Source organism: Toxotes jaculatrix, chromosome 1 (assembly GCF_017976425.1).
Source record: "Toxotes jaculatrix isolate fToxJac2 chromosome 1, fToxJac2.pri, whole genome shotgun sequence".
Lineage (NCBI taxonomy): Eukaryota > Metazoa > Chordata > Actinopteri > Toxotidae > Toxotes > Toxotes jaculatrix.
This window is the reverse complement of record NC_054394.1, coordinates 4,912,730-4,931,496: the sequence shown is the minus strand read 5'-3', so window position 1 is coordinate 4,931,496 and position 18,767 is coordinate 4,912,730. Positions and strand designations below refer to the sequence as shown.

The window sequence follows — 18,767 nt, the reverse complement described above, 5'->3', positions numbered from 1 at the left end:
CTTGCATGAAAACACGCACACAAAAATCATCAAGGACCAAATTGGCAAGGTTTGTTTTAATTGAACACTGTCTAAACTGATGTCGGCCTTATGTAGCACAGACATTAATATATTTACCACAATGCTTTTTAAACCTTAATTATCACTGTGCTTTCGAAATTCATCACCACCATCTTCATCTCATCCTGTGTACCTGTGGAACTTTTAACTGGATCCTGGATGTGGTTCCTGAAGAGCTGAGGGCATCCTCACTGATGTTAACCACATTCAGGGACAGGTCCCTCAGGCTATATTCTATGGAGCCTCCAGTCTCAAGCTGGGATCTTCTCATGATGTTATGGATTATCTTTCTTTCCGCTCTGCAGACAGAACCAAGAAAGAACCAATTGTGCAAACAGGACACATACTGAAGTTCAGGGGATCAAAGTGTTTAAGATTCATCCTATGGGAACCATGAATGCTTGAACCAAATCTTCTTCCAATTCATCCTACAGTTGTTGAGATATTTCAATTTGGACCAAAGTTAACAATCAATAGACCGACATTGTCAATCGAATGGATCAAAATAAACAGTAGTGCAGAAAACAATATGAATGAATGAAATAAATGTATCTGTTCGGCTGCACACAGAGGAGTGCATGCAGCAGGACTCACACTTACTCTACAAAGGCTGCCTTGGTGTCAGTATTGGTACTGAAGAGCTTTGGACATGAATGCCTTATGTAGAAGAGTTGCATCATTTCTTTCTGGTCAGAGTTGTCATTATTCAGAGACTTAATCAGTTGCAAGATGACAGTGACGTTACATACGAACAAGTTGCAAGTTATATCTGAGAAGTGACACAGGAATCAAACTTTAGATGCAGACATATAATCTCCCTGTTTGAGGATACAGCGCCGTTGGGGATGGATATGAATCAGCTGCTGTGCCTCTGCACACTTTCTGACCCTGCCTGTACTGAGTCAGCTGTCTACTTGAGAAAGAATGTACTTACTTGGTTGAAAGCTATATTCATCCTTGATGGGAAATTTTGTCACTTTGGCATCTAAGCAAAAAGATGATCCATTGAACCAAGTCATATTGTTGAATGTGCATTGAAAGGTGCAACGGTCTCCTTTCACGTCGCATTTCACATGATTAGTTCGGATTTCGAGAATGCTACCGTTAATGATGGTAGTGCTAATGCCACCATTTGAAATGTTGAAACAAACTGGACAGAAGAGAAACACAAGACAAGAAACAAATACAAGTTATTTTACTTTATCTTGTGACATGCAAAGTAACTTTTACAGCCTATGTAATGGTTTAGTGTCTGTCTCACTCTAAGGAAAAATAAATGAATGTTTCTTCTGATTTTAAAGAAACATAAGAATATATTTCAAATTTTTACTATTTTTTAGTAAAGTCATTTGGATTTCAGTAATTGCTCCTGGATTATGCGGCAAAAGTTACAAGCTCTCAACTGTTCACTTTTTTTTTTTTTTAAACTCCACAGAACCAGATCTCAGTCAGTTCTGTTGTGTCCTGCTGTGGTAGATAAACCCTCTATGTGTTATTTTATTGCTGTTTTGACTGAAGTAGGAGATAATAGTTACACTTTTCCTTTTAATGTGTGAATTAAAAGTAAAAATAAATCCCCAAAATAGAAATAATTAAATGATATCTATTTCTACCCATTTTGAATTGATGCATTATTTTTTCTTTGGTGAACAAAACCTGAACTAATAAAACCAACATTCGTACCTGGGTCAGCCAGCGATTCAGGCAGCAGCAGTAACAGCAGTAAGGGAACCATTGTACTTCCTCTGAATGTTTGACCAATGGAATATGTACAAAATAGAAATAAACACTGCATTTTAACACAGATACATTCAGTGTATCTCAGCTCTGAGTCGATTCACATCCAAAATCCTTTTGTAAGGTCAGACAAAAGAATCAGCACAGGACAGAGAGCCTCTGCTTTAACAATGAAACTCTTACTCTGTTCCTAAACAGGGTCAAGTAAGTGACATGAAAGCAAATACTTATTATATAATATTAACATATGCTCCAGTTTTCAACTGTGGTATAAAAGCATAAAGGAGTTCAAAGAAAGAAAGAAAGAAAGAAAGAAAGAAAGAAAAAGATTTTAATCCTTGTACAAAGAACACCAGTCCACTTCGCAATTACAAAGGCAAATATGGGGCCAGTTCTTCTAATGGAAACACCACAAAAAACTAAAATTCAAAACTCAGAAACATTCAAAACATCAGACATAGTTGCTATGGCTTTTCGAGTCTTACTCTACTGTTGGCCAAATACAGGAAAATCTTTTGTACAGTTCCACCTTTGAAGCCCATCACCAGGATTTCTTTCAAATCAACAGTATATCTACAAAACGAATTAAAACGTTCAACTTCATTAGTTTGATTACGCTGACCAAAATTACTCTGTCATTTTGATGAATTTAACAGGTAATTTCACAATACCATCACAGTAACACACCTGATACATCCTATTAAAGGAAAAAAAAGAAGAAAAAAAACAAGACTTACATTATTAGCCAGTGGATATAGAGTAGTACTCTCTTACCACTAGAGTGAACAGGATCAACCAGACAAATGCTAGTAAGCTGTGCTCATGAAGGGAGAGATAAAGTGAAACACAGCAGTGCCTGTGTTTGGTCTGCGGGGGGTATTTTTTTTATGCAAATTTTTTTTTTCATCAGAGCAACCAAATTATTACAGGTGAGGTTCATTTTTATATGTCAACAGAAATAAAATAATATAATATACAAACATGTAATGATGGGGAAAACCACTAAAGACTAAAGTTTCCAGCTGTCATTGGTATTAGGTATACTGACATATAAGCCTTCAGCCATTCTGGGATCTCAGTTCTGGCTTTTCTGTAGGGAGTCTTACTCTGTAAAGAGTTTACGAGCTCTTATGTTCACACAGATGTGAACAGAAAGGGTGAAGTAGGACAATTGCCGATAGATGTGAGCGTGTTTTTCTGTCTTTTGCCCAGTGGATGAATAAATAAACCCCTCACCACAACACTTTTATAAGCACAGCAGGGTATACTAATGACGCGGCACTAAAAAAAGATCTGAAACTGCGAGCTGCTGAAGTATTTTACAATTAATATTATATATTAGCTTGCATGAGTCATTACCAGGTAGTATGATTGGTTCTATGCCATGTTGTTGTACATGATGTACAGAATGTAATTTAGAAATAAGTATGTCAAAAGTATCCACCCCTCCCACACACACAAATGTCTTGGTGTAATGAGCTGAGTTTAGGCTCAACGGTTGGAGCTATGTGCTTCAGTGGTAGTGGTAGTGGTAGTAGCGGAGCTTCTATTCTTTCTCAAAGACATCACAAACCACAGGAAGATGAAGAAACCTGTGATTCAAAGGACAGAAAGAGAAATAAAGTGTTAGGAGGAGGAGAGGATCATGCAAAGCATGCAAATGCCTCTGATAAGGTCACTGTTCATCAATTTACAAATGAGACAGTATCCATTGCAAATTAAAGTATGTATTTTAAAACCATTAATTCCTGATAGTGCAAGTGTTTTAACGTAAATGTGTTTTTTTCATGCAATCATGTCATCATATTTGCAAAAGGAATAAATGTCCTCAACCTGCAAAGTTATGATTCCAGAGACTTTAGCCCTTTATTTTATGACTGTCCTTGTCCTGCTGTCCAAATTTGTGTTTCCATTACACATTTACAGCCTGGCCTGTTTGGTCTGGAATGGTCAAAGGATTACAGTTCCTGCTCTTAAACTTAACTTTGTTGGGCATAAATGTGTTGTAATGTGAATAATTTCTATTTTCAGTTTCAGTAGTTACGGATGTTACACACTTCGATGCCCCATCCTGAAATGTAACCTGATGATTCTCAACAATTGTGGACGTTACAGTTGCAGAATGTGGTTTGCACCTTAACCCTAAGATGACCCAGTACATAGTGTTTTTATATTTGCCTCATATAACCCTTTCTGTTATATATCCAGTAACATCACCACATAATAGAGATGAACAGGTGGAAGCAGGTTATGCAGACCTTGCAGTGAATTCAGGATGCAGAAGAGGTAGAGGCCTGTAGTGTTCAGGTAGCCAAATGAGAAGAAGGCCAGCCCCCAGGCCACACCAAACAGAGTGGACACTCCCAGCAAGGTACAGATGTCTCGCTTTGTGGTGCCAATGTTACCCTGCTCATATTAGCAAATCATAGGCAATCAGAAATGACCAGTTAGAAACTGAGAAATGTATGTACTCTGTTAGAGTGAACACCAAAACTGGTTTGAGGACAGTAACTGAGAGAAAGCTCCTGAGTGGAAGCATATTTGTATTCTTTAGTTTGTTTAAAACTATGCTCTCTAGAGCCACACATACAGGATTATCACTGTTTTCAGTGCTCTTTACAAGAGGCAGCGGGGCAGTGGTTCAGTTATACAAACTATGTGTGCAAGAGAGACAGCTATAATTTCAATGAGTACATATTAAACAAATTTACTGGACATGCGAGAAAGGTTATCATAACAGCAGAGATCGGCCAACCCAGTGTATGTGTATTCCTTAAAGGGAAAATGCATCCTTTAAATATCATTTTAAAAAAATAAAGAATAAAACTGGCTATATTCTGTATTTTCTTTCTGTCAACAAATCCCATGAAAAGACTAAAAGAATATGTTAGTCAGCTTGTAATGCAAACAGTGCAGATTGACTTGTACCTCTGTTCTTTGGCGGAGACTCAAAACACGTCTGATTGCCATCCCTATCAAGATGACATTCGAGGTGAACACCAAAAAGAGGGCTCCCACTACAGTCACCGTCTTTGCTGTACCAGTGACAAAGCATCTGCAGGTAGAGGGAGTATGAACAACAGTTTAATCTTTGACTATCTGTAACAACAATGTCAGTTCAGGTGGCTAAAGAATCAGCTGTATGCAGTAAGGTTACGTATCCCTGGCACTAGTAGTAGGGATTCAGTATTTCAACATAAGGAAATTCGATGCTTGTAACCTGTGGCTTGCTGTCCATGAAATGAAAGATGTCAGCACATTCCAGCTATTCCTTCTTATCATTTATAATAACTGTTGTCACAGTGAATGGTTAAATTATTTTACTCATTAGTCTAGATTGTACATGCTTGCAAATTTCTACCCTTTTTCCCTTACATTGAGGTGCTGTTAGGCGGGTCCAGAACGAAATTACGATATGACTTTATGTCTATGATGGCCACCAGAGACACAATGACTGCAGGAATACCTGCCAGAAACACAAGGATAAAGCAAGGGAATGACTCTTTCACTTAAGGGTGCAGTCACTCAAATGTTTGCCAGCTGATACAGACAACTTGAAGGTTCCTAGCCTCGGTGACTCTACTCACCCCATCCCACCACACTGAGTTTGAGCACATATCTCCTGACATAGATATTGAAGACTCTAACTAAGAGAAGGTAGATGTGGAACCCCTCCAAGGCCATCCAGGTGAAACTGGCCAACAGAGAGTAGTGAAGAGAAATAGCGATGTAAAGGCAAACCCCAGAGGGGGGCTGTTCTGTCACATTGGGGAGGAAGTCTCCCTCTAAGGCAAACTCTGTGTGGTTTGCCTTAGAGGGAGACTGTTCTGTCACTGTCTCATTGGGGAGGGACAGTCCCACTGTGGGGTTTGCCTTAGAAGGGGACTGTTCTGTCACTATCTGACTGAGGAGGAAGTGTAGGTTGAGTAGGATCAGGGCAAAGACGAGGCTGATGTGGATCCTCATAGAGACATCTCCTCTGAGTTTTCTGTCAAACACAGGAGAATTGATCTGTGTGGCGTTAAGTAATGCACAGATGTATCATAGTGGCAATGAAATTTGGAAAGTGGAGGAAGAAATGAAAGAGAAAGAGAAAGAAAATAAAGATAGAAGGATGGCGTTTACTGTAAGAAATAGAGACAATGTGATAAGAGAGGAAGGACAGCGCATTGCATTTCAAAAGTAACTGAAAGAAGGAAAAACAAAATGAGGCAACAAACGGACAAACAAGAAAGGGCAACAAGAAAAAGCCAAACATGAATCTTGGAATGATCACCTGATACAGTAGTTAAGAAGAGAGCTGAGGAACTGAAGAAATGATGGGAGCAAGGACAGAGGGATGCTGCTGTAACTGAAAATATGTCAGGGGGAGGATAGACTGAAGGTAGGAAGGGATAAAGGAAAATGAAAGGTGAGGAGAATAACCCACCAAGGAAGAATGAAGTACCTATTTGTGAAGAAGAGCAAAACAGTGATAACCAGGGAAAATAGAGAAAGGCCGCAGCCAATCACACTAATGTATGTCAGAATCTCCTGGTCTTCAGGTGAGGGGATCTCAGACACCTGTGGAGAAAAAACACAGGGATATTGCGGTGTAGCTGTATACTTGCTGCATTTCTGTTATTACATCTATTAGTCTAAAATCAAATCAGAGATTTTGAAATAAATTGTACGCAGAGGGTACGTAAGTGCTCAACATGGAGCAGACTAAGGACATTTATTTAAATATTCAAATATGGTACTTTTACTTTAACTCCACTACCTTTGCTCCTTTACTATAGTAACAACTTATATTGGATGTTAAGATTTGCATACAAAATCTACAGGCATGAAAGTTATGACACCTGGTTACAGATTAAACTATAACATCGTTAAAATTAGCTCCACTGCCACCTGGCTTTAACATGGCCTCTTACATGTGAATGTCTCAGTATTAATAATCCCATAATATAACCAAAAGAATATACTGTACTACAATATATTGAAGACACCCTTGTACATAAAACTCCCCTTTTGATACTTTCAATAACATGACATTTTATTGTTAATATTTAACTCATTGCTTGAGTTAAATTTTGAATACAAGATTACTAGTAAGTGATCTTTACCCTGTGGTGTTACTATTTCTACTCAGTCATTGTGTGTAGAATTTGATTCATTTTTATCTCTTGGGCCATCTAGTGGTAGCATCAAGAATGACATTGTAGTAGTCAGCAAGTCATAACAAAGTAAATGTATTTTCTGTACAAAGTCATCTGACTGTGCATAACTGTTCTACATATCACTGTGTAACATGAACAGTGTGCAGTAGCATGTAGACAATATTGGTATTCCCATTATTTAGGATTTTTAAAATCATGTGGAGGCCATGTCAGAGGGTTATCCACTGTATACTCTCTCTGTTATGTCCAAATTTTTAAAAAGAGTTCATGCTACACTGGTTTCTGGGCTAAACTCTGTGTTTGTCACTCTTATCATATTTTGTGAAAATGAAGCCACTTGTTTTCTCACTCTAGGAGTTGCAGTTTATAGTCATTCAATTGTAAATTTACTATCCTACCACAAGCACACCAAAGTATGTGAGGTGGTCACAGGAGCAGGTGATGTTATCCTGACCATGTACCCACAGGGTTAGGCAGCCATTGTTGCTATATTCTGGAAAGGCAAACAAAGACAGACATCCATTCTGCCTATGATGTGGTCACATTTGAATTATGTATTCATGACAAATGTGATGCTTGGTTACTCACCATCACTTAAAAAATTATAGAACACACATATGGGCACAGTTTGGTTATCCTGTAACACAATGACATTCAAGGTTTACGTAAGGATTAATACAGGGCGTATTTATGACTTTCACATGGGCAAAACATACAAATATATGCAGTATTCAATAACGAGAAAAGATTACAGAATTTAGAGTAAATGATCTGTGAAATGAAGATGTAGTTACATTTATGGCTGTAGTCAGATTCATGGTGATGTTGACACGCTCCTGTAGTCCTGAAATACTCTTGAGATGCACACTTAAGCCATGCATTCTGTTCTCATACAGTTGACCTGAGGCTCCGGGTATGGTCTACAGTACAACACACCTTCAGTTAGTTTGACAGTTTCCAAGACAGTTGTTGCATAATACTTGATCACCATCCTTAAGCACCTTTACTGTGTCAAATGGAAAAAGCCACCCAGTGATCCTCTCACACTGCTTGATACCATGTGTGTTTTTATTTGAATAAAACATTGTGGTTTACCTTTACTGGTGTACTCACTTTCCTCAATTAGAACTTCTCTAATCTTGTATTCAGTGACATTTTACATGTCTCTGCAGACAACAATGATAAAAAACAAAGGAGCAACAACCTGTAGTTCAGAAAAAAAGTGACAGCTGTTTGTTCCCTTTACTTAACAAAAGGCAATATCACCAAATGCAATGGTGCTATTGCCTTTTGTCACAAACTGACATCACTGACAAACTGACCCAGATTTGTCAAACTTTTCTGCAAAAGGAAGGCCCCTGTTCACAGCAATGTAACGTATTGTTCTTTTTAGTAGCTCTACTAATATTTAATGAAATTAAATGAATGAAATACACTAATGCTGGTCATATTAGCAGCATTGTGAAATGAATAAACGTGTGCCTTATTCATCTGTGATCATTCCAAGATCTAAGAGCTTTAACATATTAAGTGGGTCATTTAGTTTCAAAAATGATCGCATGCCAGGCATTTTTGACATTTTCAGGTATTTTTTTTGCAGATTTGTGACTCACAAATCACAATTCACACTGTCGTTGTTTTTGCCAAACCAGCCTAAACCCTGTTCACTGCTCCATAAGGCACACAGTTCCATTTATTAAACCATGAAGCCAGTAGACAGAACCTCACACTCACTAAATTTTAAACATTTTACATAAAATCATGCATCTCTGACCACGTTTGTTTCCGGCCAGGGAAGCGAGCAAAGCACAATTGTGTTGTCTGATCCAACATCCAACCCTTTCGGCAGTTGAACTCTCACTTTGCTGTTGGCGACAGGCTTGTCTGATGCCTGTAACAGAGGTACAGAGCCAAAACAGGAAGAGACACGCTAAATCAAAATACCCGTAACAGCATGCTCACAGCAGTGAACTGAGCTAAATGCAAATGTTGGCATGCAAACAAACTCACAAAGTAATATGGCTAACGGATGGGAATGTACAAATTAAAATTTGACCTAATGTTGGTGCTAGTGGAAGAGTCAGAGGGTCAGTCAGATGTTTAAATCTATTTTGATGGGATGAGACAGTTCACTCAAAATTACATGCCAACCTTATGGTGGTACCAGAGTCAAAGTCATGAGATCACCAACATCATTAGGATGCATTGTCTGAGAACCATGAATATCTGTATCAAATCTCATGACAATCCATCTGTCTCCAGCTGTCATGCTGTTTCACTAAAAGCCAAAAATGTCAACCTCACTGTGATGCTAGAGAAAAGTATAATTCAACATCTGGGAGCCATGTATGTCTGGACAAAGTTTTACCGCAACCCATCAAGTAGTAGTAGGAGGACAATGCCATCCCTAGAAAAATCTACCAGCAAATTCAAAATGTCACTGAGATTCTGATTTTTACTCAGTCTCCAATTAAGATTAAACATAGCCTTACCTGATTCTCACTGGCATAAATTTCAAGGCCTTCAAAGGAGCCTTTGGGTTTGTGCAGGGCAGCCACCAAATTATCGACAGACATGAATGTAATATCATCCACTTCAGTTTCCTCTAGAAAATTTTCTAGATCCTCAATGGCGCTTGTGGAAAAAGACAGGAAATTATAAGTTAATTTTTATTAACAGCTCCTTAAATCTGATTGATCTGATTTCAACATCAACCCATGTACATATCTGGTAAAACTATATCCAAACACACACACACACACACACACACACACACAGTGCTCACACAACATAAAATTCCCAAAGGATTTTGGGATTTGAGGGAAAAAAAGAAATCTTTGATATATAATTAAAATGTCTACTTGATAGAGTCACGTTTGTTTCCTTTTGTGAAAAATTTCGTTACATTCTCCATACAACGTTTGGCCTCCTCACTCTCTGTAGAACACAAATAACATATATTTACTACTTTCCCATTCAAGAGAAGGTAAACACATATGGTTATGCACATATTAGATTAAACCATATACTGAACCATCTTACTTGGGTTATTTCCCTTAGAACAACATCTGTTGCACCTTCCACGTTGTGAACATTTTTTGGGGGTGTTATTGTTACACTGACCACAAGTGTGATTTTTAAAGATGATGTCATGAGACAGGAGAAGCCACCAGAGGATCCACCACTTCATCCTGTGGAGTGAAAAGGTTTCACTAAGAACAAAAACCTGTCTGTGCTGTACTAACAGACCTATGTCATGGAATCAGTTCAAAAGTAGAAAAAAAGGTGGCACTCTACCAAAGCAAGCTGAGAGCTTCACATTTTATCAAATTATCACTGTCAGCCAGCCATAGGCCTTCCTCAGAGCATGAGTAGTATTAACATCAAATCACTTAATGCATTCACAAGGCAATGAAGGCGACAGACCACACCCAAAAGGACTATGCACACTCAACATGTGAAGGGACAGAGACAAACTTAGTAATTCTGGCAAAATATAGTCTAATACAGAGGACAGGAATACAAGAATACAACTGCTGTGTTCATGTGTGCATCAAAATTCAAATATTAAAAGAAAGATTTAAAATGAAAAACTATCATTAAGAGCTTGCCACCTTTTTTGATATTTCATGAAAAATTCTTGTATTAAAACCTTATACACAGACACGGGGAAGAAGGAACACAATCATCCAACCACATTTATTGATCTAAACTAGGAATACAACAGCAAATATGTTTGCACGTCATTTCCATACAGTTAGTTAAATAACCAACAGATAATTTTCATGCCTAATATCAGCATCATTATAGATAGCTAAATTATGTGGTTCTGACATAAAGAGAATCAAAACACAGCCTACCTTTGTATGTTACTGAATTCCTGTAGAAATGATTTAGTCTGAAGACGTCACAGAACGCAGCCGATGTGACAGCTAGACAGAACCAAGTGAGGAAACCTGCTGAAACCAAAGAGCTCCTGGGAAGTAAAGAAAAACACACACACACACACACACACACAAAACATGTAAATGATATTCTAAAATAAAAGGAGGAAGCAGCAACAGACAAATGGCTAAAAAAAAGTTGTATCTTACCTCTGTCGCCACTGAATCTACAGTAAATGTCGGCTCATATAAAATCACTGAAAAAGATTATACTTGACAAAGACACTGCACATTTGTTCTGTATACACATTCAGCACTAGTTCATGGTTTTGTTTAGAGGCTAGTTTATCCTGAAGTAGTCATCATTGCTCCGTAGCACATCACTTGGTTTATGGCTGCATGTCATTACTCCTACCAACAGAGGGGAGTAGTGCATTTAAAAAAATCAAGTGAAACAAGGTGTGTTGAGTCCAAGCCTTTAATTCTGCAGTGGAAGTTGAAGCCAAAGCCAGGAGGAATCAGTTATTTCAAAAATATAATAATGTTACAGGCAAATATTGTGAGAGAACTGTGTCTCTCCTGGTAGCTTTGTCAACAACTTTGCATTCCACATGAAAATCTTTGTCTGTGTTGCAAGCCATGCAACACTTATTACCATATTTTCTTGGTCTGTTCTCTGTCTGTCATTTGTGTCAGCTGTGACTTTCAATAGAAGAAGAAAAAAAAAAAAACTTTCCAAACCTGTGTGCTAATTCATTTCATTTTTTCCCCACATTAAGAACAGAAACAAAATGGCTGAGTCCCGTTGCCTTGATGAAGAAGTGATGGAGTTTGGTATTTGGAGCTGGTATTGTCATTATAAGAACCTCCATTCAAGACACATGTTTGATTATAATACAAACCCACATGTGTTTATGGACTCACCTGTAGCTTGTGACACTGTGCATGCATTCCATGGCTGTGTCTGTGTGAGTTGCACATAGTGTTTTATCCATCAGCAAGTTTACTAGCTGGACATCCAGGTGGCCTTTGTGCCAGGTGGCCTGTATGGCATAGAGACAACAGAACAGACTAATTTAACAGAATACCTACACATCTTACACATGTATGTAAAGTGAATATATGAATGTTTTGTTTTGTATTACAGGAATTAATTCATATTAAATAAATAAATCAGTATAAAACTAATAGTTTAACAATAATCCATTCTGGTATGGCGTTTTGAGCTAAATGTTGTCAGTGTTATGGACACTGGTTTCCACAGTTTACTAACTAAGCAAAACAATGAAATAGAGTTCTAACAGAATGGAGTCTGTTAGTGGGGGATTTCTCCGTGTTTGGTTGATTGATGCTGAGACAGTTGAGGTCACTGGTGTGTGACAAGGGTTGACTGATCCTATGTGTGACAAAATGCCACAGACCACTCACCTGGATAAAAAGAGAAAAGGGAAGAAGAAGAATGGAATGACTCATGTACAGCAGGTGTTGAGCCTTGTTCTGGCAAACTGCAAAAAACCCAGATGATAAAACACACTTTTGATTTGTATGTAAGTGAAGTGATTTACTATACACTATTAGCAAAATTGGCTACAATGCCATATTAAAGCGATGGATATTTCCAAGGTGTCAAACTCTTTTTGCTTTTTGCCTCCCTCCCAAGTGGACTTGCTTGAAAATGTCAAGCCTTGTTTTGTTTTTATTTGTACAAACTTGAATCTAAAACACTAGCTGAGAACCAGTAGAATTTACCACATGCACTGAGGCTCTATCATAAAGGAGAGTAGTTTAGGGAGGCTTTAACAGTGACCATTGCATGTGTTCAGTAGACTACAGCACCTCTTCCTCTGTGATGACCTCGAGCTGCAAAGATGTGTGAGCTGTATGTATATAATGTCCAGAAAAACCAGCCAACACTGACTGCATATCTCCTGGTATCCTGATGGCTGAAGACCACATGGACACATCATGTCTTGAGTACAAGATACCTTCATCATCCCATCACCGTCTCCCTCACCACCCTTGCCCTCCTTTGTCCTGTCAAAGTATAAATTACAGAATTTTTCTGCAAGTAGCTATTTCCTATTGCCTTAGAGTGGATCCACTGATAGGGATCTAACTATAGACATACCTCTCCACAGTCTGCATCACGCAGAGTAGCAACAAATGACAGGAACTGCCCGAGGAACTAGGATCACTCTCTGCTGTCCTACCAATCCATCTGCAGAGACGACAGGTGCTTCCTACTCACCTGGGCTCATGTTGACTACCACAATAGTTGTATGTATGTATGTATGTATGTATGTATGTATGTATTTATTTATTTTTAACACAGCAGCGTTACCTTATTACTTATGAGGATTTCATGAATTTGTGAGGATGAAGCTTTGTGACAGCTTTATTGTCAGGCAAAATCACGTTTGTGGTGGTGTTGTGTTATGTCTGCATAAAACTACATTCTCATATTAGTTAATGAATATTTGTGGTCACCTTACCACACAAATGGTGGTTTTAAATCACGTCTTATCAGTACTTTCCTGATGTATTCAGCTTGTGTGTGTGTGTGTTTGTGTGTGTGTGTGTGTGTGTGAGAGTGATGTGGTCTATTACCTCGCTGTAGTGCAGCTATAAAACACAGGGGGGAGGGTCATGTTTGCCGGCGTCCTCCTCGGGCTCGCTCTTTTTTTCCTGCTCCATCTCCGCTTCCACCTCCATCCGCCTGGTTAGTAGAAGCATTGTAGTGGTCAAAGCCATCATTTTCGCCAAAGAAACACAAGACAAAACCGGAAATTAGACATGCCGTCAAAATAAAAGATTTTTTAAAAGTTGACTTTTCGGTTCGAAATAAAGAAGTGTAGTTCACAGTTCCACCAGTTCATCCCTTGCTGCCTATTTCAAATGTTTATTGTATTTATCAAATAAATTAACATATGTGTTCCGTGTACCCCCATATTCCAAAGTGTGTAACTGTCGACGCGCTGTTAATGGGAAATATTCGAGAAGGAAAAATATAATACGGAAATAAATGAATAAATAAATAAATAAATAAATAAATAAATAACGGTTTTGATGGGAGAAAATCAATCACTCACTCTCTGTATTAGTTGCTCCTTTCATGCCTGGTTTTCATGTTCACGACAGTCTAACCGTCAGAGCAAGTCAAACAACTCAGGCTCCCTTTTATTCTGAAAGTCATAGTAGGAACACATCGTCCCCTTGCAGTAGCAGATGGATCTGGAGTCTCCACGTTAGGTACTGAAACAGCAGGATCAGCGGACCACTAACAGTCCTGCTCCGGTTGGGAGACAACGCGCGTGGGGCACCGACTCAGGACAGGACCGATAGAAACTAAGTACCGACTTCTTATATTATTTCCTCTGGGAAAAGGGAAAACTGGATATAAAGGGCGAAGAAGCATCAGATTTATGTATATATTCTGCAAGAGGTCGCTATCTAAAACAACCGTGCTCGCTTTCAGCTGCGACACGGCTTGAAGCTGCTGCTGAAGGAGTGGGTCAAGTGCGGTGAACTTTGCGCTTATTATTTGCTCGTTGTTCTATAGTTCGCAACTTTCTCGCTCCATTAAGCCTCAGGAAGAGAGGAGGCTGTTAACCCACCGGATTTGAACATGTTGGCAGTAAATGATTTACTAAAGCATTTCTGCTGTACACCCATTTTGGTGATAACAGGCATTCCTGGAGACGTTGTGGCTTTTTTGTAAACCACACGTTCAAGGTTACTAATTAGGCAACGACTTTGATGGTAATTAGATGAGACGTGCGCTCCGGTGGGTTAAAACTCCCGCTACAGATAACAGAGCTCAGTGCGTTCAGAAAGGTGAGGCAGTCTGTCATCGGTGTAAAAAAACTAAACTTCAAGGAGAAAGCTGTATGGACTCATAGGGCTCACACATCAGTACAGAAAAAAAACACCGACATTTATGGAGGGTCACTTTGTAAAGCGGCTCTGACTGTAAATCTGGAATGGAGCTCTTTTCCAGTATACAAGTGCACTGCTGAGGACCGTCGTAGCACTCCTGCCAGGGAATAGTTTACTGCAGGTCTTTTATTAGCGGGTTTACCGCACAAACTTAGCTCTACTTAGAGTAAAAACTAGTCAAAGGCATTACACCGTCGAGACTGAACCGCGACGAGCGACGACCATGGCCTCCACCTCACGGGACCGCTGCTTCTGGTTGCTCTGGAGACGGACCGTCCTCGCGCTGTGGCTGTGTGCGCTCGGGGCGCGTGGAGCGGAGGATGACAGCACCTTCAACTCAGAGGTAAAAACACGGCAGCCCTATAACTGTAGACTGAATAATGCTTGTTATTTACCCACTACAGCAGAGGTTTGAGATGACTTATTATTATTACTATTAATTTTCTTAATAATAATAATAATAATAATAATAATAAACCAGGCATTCACCACTGCATGGTGAATGCCTGGTATTATTATTATAGTAAGAGCACAATTTGATATATCATTTGCTCAAGTCAGATAAACAATGGTATGCCTCACTTTAATCAGCCGGTATGAAGGTATGACATTTACCTGTGTGAAACAGCTAGACATAGCTGAGGCAGGACTATTCACTGCACAACATCTGGATTATGTTACTAACACAAATTACATTATTATTATAATTCCCTCAACACACATTTCCATTTACAGTCTACAAAAGAAAGGTCTTATACTCTGGAATGACCATGTAGCAGTTATAACAGGAGTTTGTGTAAACTTTTATGCTGCAGTTTACAAACATTACAAGTGTTCCAAAAATCTACCCCTTGTGGTCTCTGGACTAATCACTATGCTAGAATTAAGGAATCATGCCCCTTTCCCCTCATGAGAATATGCAGACATACAGAAAAGCAAAGCATCATACTCATGGTCAAAGACACTTTTAGTGATCATCACTTTAGAAACCGTTGTTTAGTTAACTGTTTGGAATTTAACTTCTTCAGCTAACAGAGTTAACAGAAGAGAATCAGTGTAAAAAATCATCCAGCTCATATCGTAGTCACTATATCCAGGTCTTTTCTCTTGGCCATTCATTTTTCACACTGCTCATGTTGCCCCTTCCTCTGATCTCTTAACCATTAGGGACACCAGTGCACGTTTATTCCATGTTTATTGGTGTCACTACACACCAGTTTGCACCAAAGTGTCAAGTCAGAACTTGAACCAGCACAACTTGTTTTCGTGTTCCATCAGTCCATCGGTGTTTTGCGAGACATTTCACTATAAGAGATAAGATCTCAGTCTATACCTATTAGAAGGTGATTAGTGGTGCAGCTCTTGTGTCTGTTTTTGTGTGCTGTTTGAGAGAGAGAGAGAGAAAGAGAGGGAGAGAGAGGGAGGCAGGCAGACACAGAGGCTTCCCGGTCATTAGAGGTGAGCTTGCATCACCAAACCCAGTGACCGGGGGTCTGGTTGTCACTCAGGTCACAACACATTCTGATGGAGGTATTAGCATACCTGTGGTATGTGAGACAAGAGGTAGGGTTTACACAATGTGTGGACTGATGTGAAATTCATAATCACTTGTTGCCAAATGCGTGTGTGTTTGTGTGCATCAGCACAAATAGTAACAACTGCATTAACCATTTCTACTGCTCCATACAAGCATAGATCTCAGAAAGTATAGAGTGCTTCTGTGCATCTTGGGCACAGGGAACTTCAGCTTTATTGGTGGTTGCTGTTCCAACAAAAGTAAATTAAAGCTGCACAATTGAGTGGAGACGAACTTGGCTGGCATTTGTCCGAAAAGGATATTGTGCAAGATGTTAAAAAAAACTGAATATCCATGCTAATCAACCCAATGACAAATACAAAGCAACAGCCTTCTCTCTTGAAAACCTGCAATTTTAAAGTGCATGAGTGTTTTAATATAAGTAGGCACTCCAAGTGTTGTAGTTTCAATTCAAAGTTAAATTATTGAAAACATGTAAGAGTGTCAGGACTGCTTTTACTTAAACCTTAAAACAATTTTCAGCTGATTTTCATAACATTCATATGAGGATATGCTAAATTTCGATATGGGAGCATATCAAGCACCTGAGGACAAGTTCAGATCATTTTAACGTGTAGAAGCTTTAAAATCAGCAGTGGTCCAGGAAATATAGCAAAGAGGGAAGGGCTATATCTGTTAGATTTAAGTAAAACTGCAGGTGTTAGTTGAGGACTTAGCGGGGACTTCAAGTCATGCTGATCATTTGTTGATGGGCTTGCTATGACTTGCCCACTAATCTTTCTGGCAAGGGAGACTCAAGTTTTTTAAAGTCACTGATGGCCACAGTGTGTCTTTGTGGAGGAGATTAAGGACAGGTAAAAGAGGACTGAATGTGTTTTAAACAACATAATCAACATACAAAATTAAATGTAAAATTGATGTTTCAAAGCAGCTGTTATCTTTACAACAATTCCAGACCGAGTTGGACTGTGTTGAAACTGCATTATACACCGACTTTATAGTTAGTTCACACGCTGAAATACCAATTCAAAACTCACTTTTGAAATGTGGCTCAATCCGTGTGTCAAAGAGTTGGTGAGAGAACTGAACTCCTACTCTGTCTGGACAAAAAGGATGAGGTGGGAGGTGAGAGGAATGAGGGAAAAGAGAGGGATTATCAAACGTGTGTGTGACAGGAATCTGAGAAATTTTGATTAACAAAAGGGAAATGTCACAGCTACGGCCAAGAGAAATCTGTGATGGAGCTATTTATGAAAAGACAAAAGTGGAGAGAGAAAGTTGACAGGGACGGTATTGGTCAGTCTCAGCTGTGCAGCATGTGACGGCTGAATGTGACAGCTGTTCTCTAACTGGGACGGACACACACACACACTCACAGTGCGCAGGCATACTGGGCCTGGGACTCCGAGGCATCTTAGGAAATACAATGGAGCCTCTTGTCTGAAGAGGGAGAGCTGTGAGAGTAAAACTTGTGAATAGGAGAGAAACTTGGATATGATAAGACGGGCTGTATAGACAGAATGAAAAGAGTGTTCAACAGCAACTGGCAGCTAAAGCAATAGTAATAGTAGCGAGGGCAGGAGTAATCAGTGGCTCATTGGAGCACATAAGGCAGCTTCCTCAGTCCATATTCTCTTTGTATCCATGTAATCTGCAACGTGTCGTCTCTTAGCAGTCCTTCTGCTTCCCCCCTACTCCCGTGTGATTTGGCGATCACCATGTCCACAAGGACTCACATGGTATGGGGCAGGGGAAAGCCATGAGATGGAAACTTTCTCTGAGTGTGTGATAGGATGATTGTGCATGTTTTTATGTTTTCTGTTTGACTCTGAACCCTGATGTGTGCTTCAAGAAACCTTTGAGCGGAACAAATCAAATTATCTCCCTCCTCTCTGTCTGTTTCTCTTTCGCTCCCACTTCTCCATTTACTTACCCGTCCTCCTGGTACGACTTTGGGGGTAAGAGATGGCAGCAGACCAAGCCTCGGAATAAAAGCTCTGTTAGTATCTTGGCTGACATTGTGGTGGACACACACACACACACACACACACACACACACACACACACACACACACACACACACACACCCCTGGCAGGTTTTACAACTCCTTGTATATTGCTGGGTCTGGTCTTGGCAGGTAAGCTCAAGGACTCTTTGAAAGCCCATTTAATAGACAAGGTCTGGCGTATACATGAACACACACACGCACACACAAAACCCTATTCCTCCTGTTGTCTAAAACGTATTTTGTATTCAGCTCAGCTGATGAGGAAAGGTGAGCGGCCAAACTGGAGTAGTGTACAGTTGAAGACGACGGGGGTGAGAGGTGGCAGGGGTTGGTATGCCTCCATACATCCTCCCAGCAGCACTGCATCTCTGCCCTTGTACCTGATTATAGCCTGGGATGAAACAGGGAAAGAGCGCATAGAGACAAAATCAGATGTCTATAT

At 39.6% G+C, this 18,767-nt stretch overlaps 2 protein-coding genes across 3 annotated transcripts in view; one reads left to right on the top strand and one right to left on the bottom strand.

Annotated features, from left to right (window-relative positions):
• Positions 1-2,114: 2,114 nt before the first annotated feature.
• Positions 2,115-10,933, bottom strand: LOC121180101 (adhesion G-protein coupled receptor G2-like). Of its 2 annotated transcripts, XM_041035363.1 has the most exons (15): positions 10,820-10,933; positions 10,002-10,150; positions 9,821-9,896; positions 9,452-9,593; positions 8,734-8,850; positions 7,754-7,879; positions 7,548-7,596; positions 7,358-7,452; positions 6,245-6,360; positions 5,682-5,785; positions 5,385-5,549; positions 5,173-5,263; positions 4,726-4,852; positions 4,056-4,203; positions 2,115-3,389 (listed from the first exon to the last, which is right to left on the bottom strand). In XM_041035363.1, exons 2-15 carry the CDS (start codon positions 10,147-10,149, stop codon positions 3,289-3,291), a joined length of 1,605 nt encoding a protein of 534 aa, XP_040891297.1. In that variant the 5' UTR covers position 10,150; positions 10,820-10,933; the 3' UTR covers positions 2,115-3,288. The 2 variants fall into 2 exon arrangements, with proteins under 2 accessions (XP_040891297.1, XP_040891216.1); XM_041035282.1 differs by having other exon boundaries at positions 5,385-5,785.
• A 3,212-nt stretch (positions 10,934-14,145) lies between these two features.
• The window catches only part of mmp15b (matrix metallopeptidase 15b), a 28,532-nt gene continuing 23,910 nt past the window's right edge, over positions 14,146-18,767 (top strand). The window contains exon 1 of the mRNA XM_041043127.1: positions 14,146-15,122. Within this exon, the coding sequence (XP_040899061.1) occupies positions 15,003-15,122 (120 nt within the window). The 5' untranslated portion in view covers positions 14,146-15,002. The remainder of the gene's footprint in view (positions 15,123-18,767) is intronic.

What these genes read in the sequence shown, in the direction of transcription:
- LOC121180101 (XM_041035282.1), bottom strand. Translation starts at nt 10,149, where the DNA reads ATGAAGTGGTGGATCCTCTGGTGGCTTCTCCTGTCTCATGACATCATC. An exon ending in CATACTTTGGTGTGCTTGTG is followed by an intron (nt 6,361 to 7,357) that starts GTAGGATAGTAA and finishes TTTTCTCCACAG; the next exon opens with GTGTCTGAGATCCCCTCACC. An exon ending in CCGCCTAACAGCACCTCAAT is followed by an intron (nt 4,853 to 5,172) that starts GTAAGGGAAAAA and finishes CTCTACCTGCAG; the next exon opens with ATGCTTTGTCACTGGTACAG.